Consider the following 16,434-nt stretch of genomic DNA (forward strand, 5'->3'; position numbering starts at 1 on the left):
CCCTCCCCTTCACTAAGATTCGTTTTCCCTTCTCTGCCCTCATAACTTTCGGTTTCTATTCTCCAAACATGACTCCACTGATAATGGGCACTGCAATGTTTTGATCACAACTAACACTGCCCTAGGGCACCTTAATGGATTTACCACCTGATAATCCAGTTTGGAAACAGCTGTTAGTATGAATGACCTACAGGAAAATTTAACCGGGGACTTCCACTGTAGATGGGCTGAAAAGCTTATGTAACTAACTAACTAGGAAAGCAAAATTATTTCATCAGATGAAATGTGCCTGACAACACGTCATACTCTATTTTTAGCCACTTAAAAAAGTTTTCTACAGAAACAAAACAGAGAGGGAGAAGATTAAATATTGTTTTTTTTATTAGAGTCAAACACTAGAATGAAAAGAGGATACATACAGATCATAACATACGTCACACATTAAAACAATGTACCGCCATTGCATAACACAGGCTGCCAACACACTGCTCACTCACTGTTTTCATGACATGATACTGAAACCAAAGACAGATGTATCCACACAGCAGGTGTCAAATGAAACTGAAAAAACTAAATGCATGACAAGCAGTTTTTTTTTGTACAAAACAACTTCCCAAATTAAAAAGTAGTAATAAATATCATAATTATGAGAATAGAGAATATGGTATATAGCCTACTGTATATAAATATCAAACTGCCATGATTACTACTGTAATTCTGCCATCCACTGAGCACTTGCAGCACTTTAAATACTTTAATATTTATTTATTTATTGGATTTTTATCACTCACTGAATCACAGCTAATTTCGCTGTATTCCTGTGCAATGACAATTAAAACTGTCTAGCTTTTCTAGAAAATAAATAGGCCTAGTAATATGAAAAAGAAATGCGTACAGTATCAGAGGTGTGGACTCGAGTCACTTGACTTGGACTTAAGTCAGACTTGAGTCACAAATTTGATGACTTTAGACTTGACAAAATAAAAAAAAGACTTGCATCTAGGCTTGTACTATGGAGCCCCTTAAGTTGCCCCAAAAGGTGGTATTTTTTTATCTTGTGCGCACAAGATAATTTACTATGAACTCATATTCGTCTCTAACAACTTCCGATGCACACAGCCACCATATAATGGAGAGAACTGAGCTAATCAAGTTTTATCTTCATCTTGGAATGTCATAAAGTGAAATTCTTGCTGCTCTTGCACGTAGACATGGGACTGTTATCAGCAGGAAACTGAAAGACAACAGGCTCAGCTGACGAAGGACTGCAGATTTAGGCCGTGCCATTGACTGTGTCCAGGAACAAGTACAGGGTCCGGGAAAGATGCATGGGTATAGATGGGTGTTTACGAAGTGCCGTAAAATGGTCTTAAAGCAAAAAAAGCAGAAGTTAGAGTTATATTAGCCGAGTTTGATCGTGAAGGGTCAACATACAGACAGCAACGGAGGCTTCATAGGAGACAGTACCTCTCAAAGGGACCCAATGACCTGTGGCACATCGATTCATATGACAAGTTAAAACCTTTTGGTTTGTGTATGAATCAGTGTATCGACGGCTTCTCTCGGAAAATAATTTGGCTGAATGCCTACAAAACCAGCAGTGAGCCGAGAGTTATTGGAGGCTATTTTGTAGAATCTTTAGTATCCGTCCCAAACTTGTGCGCACTGACCGTGGCACAGAAAACTGTCTTGTACGAGAGCTGCAGAGACGTTTACGCACAAACCATGAGGATGATTTGTCGGTAGAGCAAAGCTACCTCACTGGAGTGAGTACAGCAAACCAATGCATTGAGAGTTGGTGGGGCATCCTCTGGAAAGAGAGCATGGAATATTGGATCCAGCCTCTTGGGGAGCTCCAGGATGAAGGAGGGTTTGATGGAGGTTTACTGGACAAGGCCATACTTCAGCTGTGTGTCGGGAAAAATTCAGGTATGATGACTGGGTGTTAATGTGGTCACACTATGCAAAACATATGTCAGGCAATTAAAATGACACATGACTATTATTCAGTGATGAATGTGATTATCCAGTATGTTGTTTCATTTTGCTCATTATAGTAGACATTTTATGTTTGTTTTTAGGAAGAGCTGAATAACATTAAGGATGTCTTAATGTACTCCGCCCCAGAGTTATGGCACACTGAGGACTGTGCCATGCCACTTGATCAAGAGGAGCTGGATGTGTCCAAAGGACAATGTGTGTTTTGCAGTATATTCCTTGTGATGAAGATATATATATCGATCTTTGCATGATACTTGTGGAGGAACTGGGCTTACAGTTCCCCAGTAAAGGCCCTCTGGAAGCTATTGATCTATATTTAACACTAAGGAATGCCATCAACATACAACTAAGTGATGACTAGATATTTTTTTGTAGTTTTAGCCTACGAGCTATACCTTTCTATGTGTCACCAGTAGAAAAGAACTAATTTACACAGTGATCTGTTTTATATGAAAAAGCATTAAATAAGTAACATTAGGCCCATTTTGAAATGCAGGAAATTTAAAGTGCTTTAAACAGCCACTGCTTGCATTGACATTATCTGCTGTGAATTATAAAAAAAAACTATTACTATTGTTAAAATTATTGTATTACATGAACAATACACTAACAATCATTTGTGTAGCTGTAACTGTATCAAGAACAGAGTCTAGATGGTCAGTTTGAAAATGCTTTAATATGGTTCAACGCTTCACTTTGAACAATTAACTTGAAGCTTTATGGATGTGTCTGTCTGTACAAACCTAAAATGATTTTACAACATACACTTAATGTGGAGCCCCTAAAGTCCCAAAAGGTGTTTTTTTAATCTTGTGCACACAAGATATTAACTTTAGGGAACAAGTTATTATCTGGTGCGTAGAAGATAATTATCTTGAGGGAACAGGTTAATAGTCTATCTGTACAGTAAAGGCATGATAGGCCTATGCTTTAAAGACCACGGGGGTAAGTTGCGTTTATAGTTTGTTGATTTCTCAGGTATGTTTGAAACATGGCGGCGTTCATTGCTCTATTTGAATAGTAAATTTATATGTTTTTGGTGGGTGAGCTGGTTGAAGTTAGCTTTCTCTGACTCGCTCGTTTTACCCAAGTGTTCATGTCCGCCTAGAAAGAGCCTGTCGGACATTATGATAACGTTTTGAACATTCAATGGCAAAATATTCTTACAATATATGAGGATAGTATCTGTTATAATACAGGCATATAATCTGCTGAGAGAATACCAAGTAGATTTTGTACTGGTAAATTATACAAGCTTTCTGTGTAATAGCCTATATGTGATGGTCGTCTTCAGTTTTCTTCAGTGAAAACCTTTGGTTCTTTGCAGAACTTATCTGTAGCAAAAACCTACTTTAGTCTGAAAACATTGCATTTTGTCCTTCTCTTGTGCTCTCTTGACACTTTGGCGTGCATTAGCTCTACTTTTTTGGCATACGTGTTTATGTTTGATGATGAGTGTCACTGACTCATACGTACTCTTTCATTGTTAGGGAAATGGAGTCTTCTAATCTTTTGGATTTTCTTCGTAAAAGGAAGATTGAGGAGGCCATCATCTCAAAAACTGTTGAGGATAATGTAAGATGGGTTTAAACGGATGGATAAGAACTCATGCAGACATGCAAAGAACTAACAGCACTTCAGAAAAAAATGTTACAAATGAAAGAAACTGTCAGTAAGAGTAAGATCAAGACTCTGCAACACTTGTATTAACAGACTTAGTTTCCAGATAAACAAACTTAAAACGTTAGTCTGGCCAGTAATGAGACTCACCAGTGCAGGGCAGACGCAGCAGCAGCTCAGCCGTGTATCAGTTCAGTGAGTGGGACTACGCAGTACACAGTCAGAGCTCCTCCCACCAAGCACTGAACAATTTGGTGAACGAATCTTTTGAACAAATCTTTAAAATGAACTGATTCCAGTGATTCAGTAATATCTAAAGAACTGCTTTGCCCATCACCACTGTCGTCATTGAAACCAGCGAATATCGGTGCTGTCCTCAAGCAAACACATGTGGATGCTATCTCATGTTACCAATTAATTATCAGAACTATCCCGATCTCCGCAGTGATTTCAGTGCAATTCTAAACAGCTCAGTTTGGGTGATGGATATAGTTTGAACCTCAAATTGCTCAGTAGACGTGCATGTTTTCTTAGATGTTGAAATTCACAGATCTTTTTTTTTCATTATACAAAAAAGCACAATAGAGCACATAGTGTATGTTTTCACTGAAATGTTGCTCATGTTGGTCAGGTGTCAATTACATTATGCAGAGAAGCCAATCACAGTTTAGTTGCATTACAATAATGACTGCTGAAGCATTTTGGTTTCCCAGTACAATATTTAAGCAATGTGATGATGCCAAACATGTTGGGTTCCTGCTGCAACTTGCCTTCGGTCAGTGGGCTGTTAAGAGAAAAATAAATAACAACTTTGCAATGATTGCTTTGTACCATTAAGCAAAAAGTTTGAATTGATGAAGTTGAAGAATATGAAAGTATGGAGAAAAACAGTTCAGACTGAAAGCTTGCACATCTTCTGTTCCAAAGATTTTAATATTATAGCTGTCAAGAAGTGAAAATCATTTTAAGTGTAGTGGCCTGCTCTCTTTTAGTTTTATAGTTTTTCAACATTAAAACCAACTGTCAATAAGTGAGGCTTGGCTAAGCAAAGCGTAAACCTGTCTTCTATGCCAGAGAATTGTACTATAAATTACTTGATACATATACAAAGCATAGCCTATACATGTGGACAAACAGAATTTTGTTTTGTTTTCATTTTATCTATATTTTGTTAAAAATACCTTCATCTGTCAGCCTCGAATAAAAGGTTAGGAATTTAAGTTTTTATAGTATATAGTGTCAAGTAATGTTTTCAACAAAATTCTGTTACAATTTTAAGTTTGTAAATTATTTTTGTAAAAAACTGCAGTGAGTGAAAGCAGTAAAAAAATTTTATTTCATTTGCTTAAACACTTGGACTTTAGCCTTTTGACTTGAAAATACTAGAAGTACAATAGAAGTCATGTAGAAAGTGTGCCACAAATCAATTTATTTCCCTTCATTTGCTGAATCATCTATTCATTCCCAGCAAGTCGACATTTATTACTTGAAAGTTACAGGCAGGGATGCCACAACTTCCAACAAACCTGTTTTAACAAACAAATACAAATTTAAAAAGCATTCATGATTTTTTTGTAAATTTGATGTATTATTACTCTGTTGTTAGAGCCTGGTCTCACTCCAAAGTCGTCGAAATCTGGCACTTAAACAGTGACTTGCGGCGTCAGAAACTAACGAAAAATGGTGTCCTTTAGCATCTGCACGATATGCAGCTGGTTGCTATTACTTTAATGGCACCTGGCTGCATCAGCACTTTTACCCGAGAGAGCGGTATTTGTGTCCCGTAAGATTCTAAAGCCAAACCCTGTTCTTTTTTCCTAAACCTAACCACGTGCTTTTGTTGCCTGAACCCAACCATGTGTTTGTTGTTGAAGGAAAAAAAAACGTCATTGTACCGACACACACTGACTTTTACCCAAGAGAGCAGTGTTCGTGTCCCGTAAGATTCTAAACCCAACCATGTGTGTTTATTGTTGAAGGAAAAAAAAACATCAATTTGCAGTGTTGTCCTTACGTAGTGCGTTTATTTTGAAAGAGACTTTATGTTACATTAAATTTCCTGTGAAAACAGAGGTGTATTTTGAAAGAAGACAAATCAATGTAACAGGCAGAACTTAACAAAAACAATGACTTGGTCCCACTTTGAACAGTTTTAACAGTATGAAGTGTGAATAGCTACACCACCATATATAGCCTATAGTGTGAGCAAGAAGGAACATGAGCAGGAGTTGCCACAATATAAAGTGCAGGTAAGTCCATTTCCATTAAAAATGGAAGACAGATTTGTATTGCCAAATTAAAACAACAAATTAAGTCTTAACAAGTTTTTAAGACATGCATGATTACACACAGTAGGAATGCATTGATTTTTTTTTGTTCAAAATGAAAATACAAATAAATAAGACATAATTATGATCATTTACATTAGAAATTACTAAAAAAAATAAAGGAAGGCTACAGAAAATAATTTTTAATACTATATAATAATCAGGAATGTTCAGATTTAATAGTCCTCAGCCTCCTCTCAGGCGCATACTCATGTCGATGGTGCTGTTGGCAGTGATGTTGTAGTCCGCCAGTTTGCCCCCCGTCATCTCTCTGCCCTGGTGAATGAGCCTCTGCTGGCTCACCGGGACCCCCTCTCTGCTCTGGACCCTGCTCTTTAAGTTGTCCACAGTCTCGTCAGCTTTGATGTCATAGGTGTTGAGCTTCCCCTTCTCGTTTCTGACGAACACCTGGATGGTCGGCGGCTCGATCACCGGCGGCTCGATCACCAGCAGGGACACCCTGGCACCGGGGTGCAAACCGTAGGAGCTGATGGACATTACGTCATTGCTCAGGTGAGTCTTCTGACCATTCACAAACATCAGCTTCTGCTTCTCACAGGGGACTCCAAACTTGTCCTGGATGCGTTGTTTCAGAGAGCCCACTGTGTCCCCTGGGTGCACGCTCAGTGTGTGGGAAGTCCCGTTCAGCATAACGATGGTTATATCCATGATGAGAGAGGTCTGAAAGATGATTCAACACGTTATTAAAAACTACTCCACTGTAGAAAAACTCTGTCCAATCGAGACAAAGAGAGCTTCTCACCTTGTGTTCACTTTTATAAATTCCTCTGCAAATGTCTTCGTCTTCAGGTGGTGACAGGATATCAGAAAATGTTCAGCAGCAGCTGACTGAGGTTTGAACTCACCTCTGTTTATATAGTCTCAGCCTCAGCTGCTGAACTCCCTCCCCTTCACTAAGATTCGTTTTCCCTTCTCTGCCCTCATAACTTTGGGTTTCTATTCTCCAAACATGACTCCACTGATAATGGGCACTGCAATGTTTTGATCACAACTAACACTGTCCTAGGGCACCTTTATGGATTTACCACCTGATAATCCAGTTTGGAAACAGCTGTTAGTATGAATGACCTACAGGAAAATTTAACCGGGGACTTCCACTGTAGATGGGCTGAAAAGCTTATGTAACTAACTAACTAGGAAAGCAAAATTATTTCATCAGATAAATGTTGCTAACAACACGTCATACTTTATTTTTAGCCACTTAAAAAAGTTTTCTACAGAAACAAAACAGAGAGGGAGAAGATTAAATATTGTTTTTTTATTAGAGTCAAACACTAGAATGAAAAGAGGATACATAAAGATCATAACATACGTCACACATTAAAACAATGTACTGCCATTGCATAACACAGGCTGCCAACACACTGCTCACTCACTGTTTTCATGACATGATACTGAAACCAAAGACAGATGTATCCACACAGCAGGTGTCAAATGAAACTGAAAAAACTAAATGCTTGACAAGCAGTTATTTAGTACAAAACAACTTCCCAAATGAAAAAGTAGTAATAAATATCATAACTCTGAGAATAGAGAATATGGTATATAGCCTTCTGTATATAAATATCAAATATTGATTAGTACTGTCATTCTGCCATCCACTGAGCACTTGCAGCACTTTAAATACTTTTAAATTTATTTACTGGATTTTTATCACTCACTGAATCATAGCTAACTTTGCTGTCTTCCTGTGCAATGACAATTAAAGCTGTCAAGCTTTTTTAATTTACAAACTTAAAATTGTAACAGAATTTTGTTGAAAACATTACTTGACACTATATATTATAAAAACTAAAATTCCTAACCTTTTATTCAAGGCTGACAGACGAAGGCATTTTTAACAAAATATAAATAAAATGAAAACAAAACAAAATTCTGTTTGTCCACATGTATAGGCTATGCTTTGTATATGTATCAAGTAATTTATAGTACAATTCTCTGGCATAGAAGACAGGTTTACGCTTTGCTTAACCAAGCCTCACTTATTGACAGTTGGTTTTAATGTTGAAAAACTATAAAACTAAAAGAGAGCAGGCCACTACACTTAAAATGATTTTCACTTCTTGACAGCTATAATATTAAAATCTTTGGAACAGAAGATGTGCAAGCTTTCAGTCTGAACTGTTTTTCTCCATACTTTCATATTTTTCAACTTCATCAATTCAAACTTTTTGCTTAATGGTACAAAGCAATCATTGCAAAGTTGTTATTTATTTTTCTCTTGACAGCCCACTGACCGAAGGCAAGTTGCAGCAGGAACCCAACATGTTAGGCATCATCACATTGCTTAAATATTGTACTGGGAAACCAAAATGCTTCAGCAGTCATTATTGTAATGCAACTAAACTGTGATTGGCTTCTCTGCATAATGTAATTGACACCTGACCAACATGAGCAACATTTCAGTGAAAACATACACTATGTGCTCTATTGTGCTTTTTTGTATAATGAAAAAAAAAAGAACTGTGAATTTCAACATCTAAGAAAACATGCACGTCTACTGAGCAATTTGAGGTTCAAACTATATCCATCACCCAAACTGAGCTGTTTAGAATTGCACTGAAATCACTGCGGAGATCGGGATAGTTCTGATAATTAATTGGTAACATGAGATAGCATCCACATGTGTTTGCTTGAGGACAGCACCGATATTCGCTGGTTTCAGTGACGTTGACAGTGGTGATGGGCAAAGCAGATCTTTAGATATTACTGAATCACTGGAATCAGTTCATTTAAAAGATTTGTTCAAAAGATTCGTTCACCGAATTGTTCAGTGCTTGGTGGGAGGAGCTCTGACTGTGTACTGTGTAGTCCCACTCACTGAACTGATACACGGCTGAGCTGCTGCTGCGTCTGCCCTGCACTGGTGAGTCTCATTACTGGCCAGACTAACGTTTTAAGTTTGTTTATCTGGAAACTAAGTCTGTTAAAACAAGTGTTGCAGAGTCTTGATCTTACTCTCTCTAACAAGTGATGTTTTCTGTCCAACTTGTCTCCATCTGATGACTGATGTTCACGACAAAAGGCCACAACTGCTACTCTGTCACCATAACCGGGTATGTACTTGGCAAGATCATGATCCGACTGAAGCGGAATCACAGCGGTATCAATCTGCAGCAAAAAAACATTTAGAGGGGTTAGTATAGGATAGTAAAGGATGTGAATACTAGAATAGCCAAATAAATCTATTCAGTACAATGTTGAAAAAGAGAAACAAATCACAGTAAATAGAAATAAAGGATCAATTCATTACTTTTAGTCAGCAATATACTGGCTGGTAATAGTCTTTATTTCATAGTAGTATAATAGTCTTTATTGAGCTGCTGTTTGAGGTCCCCAGATCCAGGCTTAAAACTAAAGATGGCCGAGCGTTCTCAGTGGCTGCTCCAAAGCTGTGGAATAGCTTGCCACTTCATGTCAGACACGCCGATTCATTGGAGACATTTAAGTCTTCTTTAAAAACTTACTTTTTCTCCTTAGCTTTTGGACCTGTTGTGAGCCAGACTTGATTTTTCCTGTGACTCCTGTATTGTTTTATGTTGATGTGTATTGTATTGTATACTGTATTTATGTATTCTAATGTTCTTATTATATGGTACTTTTATTGATGTTCTTGTAAAGCACTTTGGTAAACTTCAGTTGTTTTAAATGTGCTATAGAAATAAATGTGACCTTGATCTTGACCTAATTTTCTTCCTCTGAAGTTATTCAGATGTTTTCATTAGGTTAGAATATACAGATAGCCCCTGTGAATCTTTCTAAACAGATACAGTTGTTAGTCTATGTCTCTGTGAATAACCATCTTTAGTGGATAATTAATTTTGATCCACGGTGTACAACTTTTAAGTCACTTTTAAGTTGTGGCCTATTGATCATGTCAGCTGCTTTTCACAACTCCATTCTAGTTTTAAATAAACCAAACATAGTAGCACCTATAGAAATCTTAATTTTTTGCTAAAATCCTAATAAGGAACATAGTCCCTGTAACAACTGAATAATATGCTTTTGTGATCCTAATCAAATCTAATATAATTTGTTTGTTTTGTGTTTTTTTAGAACAAATGAATAACATTAGAGAACAGGCATGAACAGTTTCTTTCATTTGAAAAAAAAAAAAATCTGAAGTGCATGTCTTTCTTTGCATGTCTGCATGAGTTCTTATCCATCCATTTAAACCCATCTTACATTATCCTCAACAATTTTCGAGATGATGGCCTCCTCAATCTTCCTTTTACAAAGGAAATCCAAAAGATTAGAAGACTCCATTTCCCTAACAATGAAAGAGTACGTATGAGTCAGTGACACTCATCATCAAACATAAACACATATGCCAAAAAAGTAGAGCTAATGCACGCCAAAGTGTCAAGAGAGCACAAGAGAAGGACAAAATGCAATGTTTTCAGACTAAAGTAGGTTTTTGCTACAGATAAGTTCTGCAAAGAACCAAAGGTTTTCACTGAAGAAAACTGAAGACGACCATCACATATAGGCTATTACACAGAAAGCTTGTATAATTTACCAGTACAAAATCTACTTGGTATTCTCTCAGCAGATTATATGCCTGTATTATAACAGATACTATCCTCATATATTGTAAGAATATTTTGCCATTGAATGTTCAAAACATTATCACAATGACCGACAGGCTCTTTCTAGGCGGACATGAACACTTGGGTAAAACGAGTGAGTCGCAGAAAGCTAACTTCAACCAGCTCACCCACCAAAAACATATAAATTTACTATTCAAATAGAGCAATGAACGCCGCCATGTTTCAAACATACCTGAGAAATCAACAAACTATAAACGCATCTTACCCCCGTGGTCTTTAAAGCATAGGCCTATCATGCCTTTACTGTACAGATAGACTATTAACCTGTTCCCTCAAGATAATTATCTTGTATGCACCAGATAATAACTTGTTCCCTAAAGTTAATATCTTGTGTGCACAAGATTAAAAAAACACCTTCTGGGACTTTAGGGGCTCCACATTAAACACTTGGACTTGAGCTTTTTGACTTGAAAATACTCGATCCCTTCCCCGAACTCTGAAGATTAAGAAGTATGTTATGTAGAAAGTGTGCCTCTTTTTGTCCATTCATTTATTACTTGAAAATTACAGACAGGGATGCCACAACTTCCAACAAACCTGTTTTAACAAACAAATACAAAATTAAAAAGCATTTATGATTTTTTTTGTAAATTTGATGTATTATTACTCTGTTGTTAGAGCCTGGTCTCACTCAAAAATCGTCGAAATCCAGCGCTTAAGCAGTGATTTGCGGTGTCAGAAACTAATTAAATGGCACCTGGCTGCATCTGGGGGAAACGCGGCGGGACAAGGACAAAAGTTAAGGTGGTGAAAGTCCATCTGGGGCAGGTGGGTCCAACAAACACCGACTTTTACCCGAGAGAGCGGTATTCGTGTCCCACAAGATTCTAAAGCCAAACCCTGCTCTTTTTTCCTAAACCCAACCACGTGCTTTTGTTGCCTGAACCCAACCATGTGTTTGTTGTTGAAGGAAAAAAAAACATCAATTTGCAGTGTTGTCCTTACGTAGTGCATTTATTTTGAAAGAGGCTTCATGTAACATTAAATTTCCTGTGAAAACAGAGGTGTATTTTGAAAGAAGACAAATCAATGTAACAGGCAGAACTTGACAAAAACAATGACTTGGTCCCACTTTGAACAGTTTTAACAGTATGAAGTGTGAATAGCTACACCACCATATATAGCCTATAGTGTGAGCAAGAAGGAACATGAGCAGGAGTTGCCACAATATAAAGTGCAGGTAAGTCCATTTCCATTAAAAATGGAAGACAGATTTGTATTGCCAAATTAAAACAAATAACGTTTTAAAGACATGCATGATTACACACAGGAGGAATGCATTGTTGTTGTTTTTTTTCAAAATGAAAATACAAATAAATAAGACATGGAATATGACCTTCATATCCATTAGAAATTAATAAAAAATAAAGGAATGTAGGCTACAGAAAATCATTTTTTTATACTAAATGTTCAGATTTAATAGTCCTCAGCCTCCTCTCAGACGCAGATTCAGGTCGATAGTACTGGTGGCAGTGACGTTGTAGTCCGCCAGTCTGCCCTCCCTCATCTCTCTGCCCTGGTGAATGAGCCTCTGCTGGCTCACCGGGACCCCCTCTCTGCTCTGGACCCTCCTCTTTAAGTTGTCCACAGTCTCGTCAGCTTTGATATCATAGGTGTTCGACTTCCCCTCGAGATTTCTGACGAACACCTGGATGGTCGGCGGCTCGATCACCGGCGGCTCGATCACCAGCAGGGACACCCTGGCACCGGGGTGCAAACCGTAGGAGCTGATGGACATTACGTCATTGCTCAGGTGAGTCTTCTGACCATTCACAAACATCAGCTTCTGCTTCTCACAGGGGACTCCAAACTTGTCCTGGATGCGTTGTTTCAGAGAGCCCACTGTGTCCCCTGGGTGCACGCTCAGTGTGTGGGAAGTCCCGTTCAGCATAACGATGGTTATATCCATGATGAGAGAGGTCTGAAAGATGATTCAACACGTTATTAAAAACTACTCCACTGTAGAAAAACTCTGTCCAATCGAGACAAAGAGAACTTCTCACCTTGTGTTCACTTTTATAAATTCCTCTGCAAATGTCTTCGTCTTCAGGTGGTGACAGGATATCAGAAGATGTTCAGCAGCAGCTGACTGAGGTTTGAACTCACCTCTGTTTATATAGTCTCAGCCTCAGCTGCTGAACTCCCTCCCCTTCACTAAGATTCGTTTTCCCTTCTCTGCCCTCATAACTTTGGGTTTCTATTCTCCAAACATGACTCCACTGATAATGGGCGCTGCAATGTTTTGATCACAACTAACACTGCCTTAGGGCACCTTTATGGATTTACCACCTGATAATCCAGTTTGGAAACAGTTGTTAGTATGAATGACCTACAGGAAAATTTAACCGGGGACTTCCACTGTAGATGGGCTGAAAAACTTATGTAACTAACTAACTAGGAAAGCAAAATTATTTCATCAGATGAAATGTGCCTGACAACACGTCATACTCTATTTTTAGCCACTTAAAAAAGTTTTCTACAGAAACAAAACAGAGAGGGAGAAGATTAAATATTGTTTTTTTATTAGAGTCAAACACTAGAATGAAAAGAGGATACATACAGATCATAAAACAATGTACTGCCATTGCATAACACAGGCTGCCAACACACTGCTCCCTCACTGTTTTCATGACATGATACTGAAACCAAAGACAGATGTATCCACACAGCAGGTGTCAAATGAAACTGAAAAAACTAAATGCATGACAAGCAGTTTTTTTTTTGTACAAAACAACTTCCCAAATTAAAAAGTAGTAATAAATATCATAATTATGAGAATAGAGAATATGGTATATAGCCTACTGTATATAAATATCAAACTGCCATGATTACTACTGTAATTCTGCCATCCACTGAGCACTTGCAGCACTTTAAATACTTTAATATTTATTTATTTATTGGATTTTTATCACTCACTGAATCACAGCTAATTTCGCTGTATTCCTGTGCAATGACAATTAAAACTGTCTAGCTTTTCTAGAAAATAAATAGGCCTAGTAATATGAAAAAGAAATGCGTACAGTATCAGAGGTGTGGACTCGAGTCACTTGACTTGGACTTAAGTCAGACTTGAGTCACAAATTTGATGACTTTAGACTTGACAAAATAAAAAAAAGACTTGCAACTAGGCTTGTACTATGGAGCCCCTTAAGTTGCCCCAAAAGGTGGTATTTTTTTATCTTGTGCGCACAAGATAATTTACTATGAACTCATATTCGTCTCTAACAACTTCCGATGCACACAGCCACCATATAATGGAGAGAACTGAGCTAATCAAGTTTTATCTTCATCTTGGAATGTCATAAAGTGAAATTCTTGCTGCTCTTGCACGTAGACATGGGACTGTTATCAGCAGGAAACTGAAAGACAACAGGCTCAGCTGACGAAGGACTGCAGATTTAGGCCGTGCCATTGACTGTGTCCAGGAACAAGTACAGGGTCCGGGAAAGATGCATGGGTATAGATGGGTGTTTACGAAGTGCCGTAAAATGGTCTTAAAGCAAAAAAAGCAGAAGTTAGAGTTATATTTCCCGAGTTTGATCGCGAAGGGTCAACATACAGACAGCAACGGAGGCTTCATAGGAGACAGTACCTCTCAAAGGGACCCAATGACCTGTGGCACATCGATTCATATGACAAGTTAAAACCTTTTGGTTTGTGTATGAATCAGTGTATCGACGGCTTCTCTCGGAAAATAATTTGGCTGAATGCCTACAAAACCAGCAGTGAGCCGAGAGTTATTGGAGGCTATTTTGTAGAATCTTTAGTATCCGTCCCAAACTTGTGCGCACTGACCGTGGCACAGAAAACTGTCTTGTACGAGAGCTGCAGAGACGTTTACGCATAAACCATGAGGATGATTTGTCGGTAGAGCAAAGCTACCTCACTGGAGTGAGTACAGCAAACCAATGCATTGAGAGTTGGTGGGGCATCCTCTGGAAAGAGAGCATGGAATATTGGATCCAGCCTCTTGGGGAGCTCCAGGATGAAGGAGGGTTTGATGGAGGTTTACTGGACAAGGCCATACTTCAGCTGTGTGTCGGGAAAAATTCAGGTATGATGACTGGGTGTTAATGTGGTCACACTATGCAAAACATATGTCAGGCAATTAAAATGACACATGACTATTATTCAGTGATGAATGTGATTATCCAGTATGTTGTTTCATTTTGCTCATTATAGTAGACATTTTATGTTTGTTTTTAGGAAGAGCTGAATAACATTAAGGATGTCTTAATGTACTCCGCCCCAGAGTTATGGCACACTGAGGACTGTGCCATGCCACTTGATCAAGAGGAGCTGGATGTGTCCAAAGGACAATGTGTGTTTTGCAGTATATTCCTTGTGATGAAGATATATATCGATCTTTGCATGATACTTGTGGAGGAACTGGGCTTACAGTTCCCCAGTAAAGGCCCTCTGGAAGCTATTGATCTATATTTAACACTAAGGAATGCCATCAACATACAACTAAGTGATGACTAGATATTTTTTTGTAGTTTTAGCCTACGAGCTATACCTTTCTATGTGTCACCAGTAGAAAAGAACTAATTTACACAGTGATCTGTTTTATATGAAAAAGCATTAAATAAGTAACATTAGGCCCATTTTGAAATGCAGGAAATTTAAAGTGCTTTAAACAGCCACTGCTTGCATTGACATTATCTGCTGTGAATTATAAAAAAAAACTATTACTATTGTTAAAATTATTGTATTACATGAACAATACACTAACAATCATTTGTGTAGCTGTAACTGTATCAAGAACAGAGTCTAGATGGTCAGTTTGAAAATGCTTTAATATGGTTCAACGCTTCACTTTGAACAATTAACTTGAAGCTTTATGGATGTGTCTGTCTGTACAAACCTAAAATGATTTTACAACATACACTTAATGTGGAGCCCCTAAAGTCCCAAAAGGTGTTTTTTTAATCTTGTGCACACAAGATATTAACTTTAGGGAACAAGTTATTATCTGGTGCGTAGAAGATAATTATCTTGAGGGAACAGGTTAATAGTCTATCTGTACAGTAAAGGCATGATAGGCCTATGCTTTAAAGACCACGGGGGTAAGTTGCGTTTATAGTTTGTTGATTTCTCAGGTATGTTTGAAACATGGCGGCGTTCATTGCTCTATTTGAATAGTAAATTTATATGTTTTTGGTGGGTGAGCTGGTTGAAGTTAGCTTTCTCTGACTCGCTCGTTTTACCCAAGTGTTCATGTCCGCCTAGAAAGAGCCTGTCGGACATTATGATAACGTTTTGAACATTCAATGGCAAAATATTCTTACAATATATGAGGATAGTATCTGTTATAATACAGGCATATAATCTGCTGAGAGAATACCAAGTAGATTTTGTACTGGTAAATTATACAAGCTTTCTGTGTAATAGCCTATATGTGATGGTCGTCTTCAGTTTTCTTCAGTGAAAACCTTTGGTTCTTTGCAGAACTTATCTGTAGCAAAAACCTACTTTAGTCTGAAAACATTGCATTTTGTCCTTCTCTTGTGCTCTCTTGACACTTTGGCGTGCATTAGCTCTACTTTTTTGGCATACGTGTTTATGTTTGATGATGAGTGTCACTGACTCATACGTACTCTTTCATTGTTAGGGAAATGGAGTCTTCTAATCTTTTGGATTTTCTTCGTAAAAGGAAGATTGAGGAGGCCATCATCTCAAAAACTGTTGAGGATAATGTAAGATGGGTTTAAACGGATGGATAAGAACTCATGCAGACATGCAAAGAACTAACAGCACTTCAGAAAAAAATGTTACAAATGAAAGAAACTGTCAGTAAGAGTAAGATCAAGACTCTGCAACACTTGTATTAACAGACTTAGTTTCCAGATAAA

General features: G+C 37.9%; 2 protein-coding genes across 2 annotated transcripts; both read right to left on the reverse strand.

The window, feature by feature from the left end:
• Window positions 1-5,625: 5,625 nt before the first annotated feature.
• LOC144464277 (uncharacterized) lies at window positions 5,626-6,845 on the reverse strand. Its single transcript, XM_078170745.1, has 2 exons — window positions 6,712-6,845; window positions 5,626-6,629 (listed from the first exon to the last, which is right to left on the reverse strand). The coding sequence occupies exon 2, from the start codon at window positions 6,615-6,617 to the stop codon at window positions 6,135-6,137; it is 483 nt and encodes a 160-aa protein (XP_078026871.1). The 5' UTR covers window positions 6,618-6,629; window positions 6,712-6,845; the 3' UTR covers window positions 5,626-6,134.
• Window positions 6,846-11,517: 4,672 nt separating this feature from the next.
• Window positions 11,518-12,720, reverse strand: LOC144464278 (uncharacterized). Its single transcript, XM_078170746.1, has 2 exons — window positions 12,583-12,720; window positions 11,518-12,500 (listed from the first exon to the last, which is right to left on the reverse strand). Exon 2 carries the CDS (start codon window positions 12,486-12,488, stop codon window positions 12,006-12,008), a length of 483 nt encoding a protein of 160 aa, XP_078026872.1. The 5' UTR covers window positions 12,489-12,500; window positions 12,583-12,720; the 3' UTR covers window positions 11,518-12,005.
• Between the last annotated feature and the right edge of the window lie 3,714 nt (window positions 12,721-16,434).

Source organism: Epinephelus lanceolatus, chromosome 9 (genome assembly GCF_041903045.1).
Source record: "Epinephelus lanceolatus isolate andai-2023 chromosome 9, ASM4190304v1, whole genome shotgun sequence".
In the NCBI taxonomy this organism is placed as follows: Eukaryota; Metazoa; Chordata; class Actinopteri; order Perciformes; family Serranidae; genus Epinephelus; species Epinephelus lanceolatus.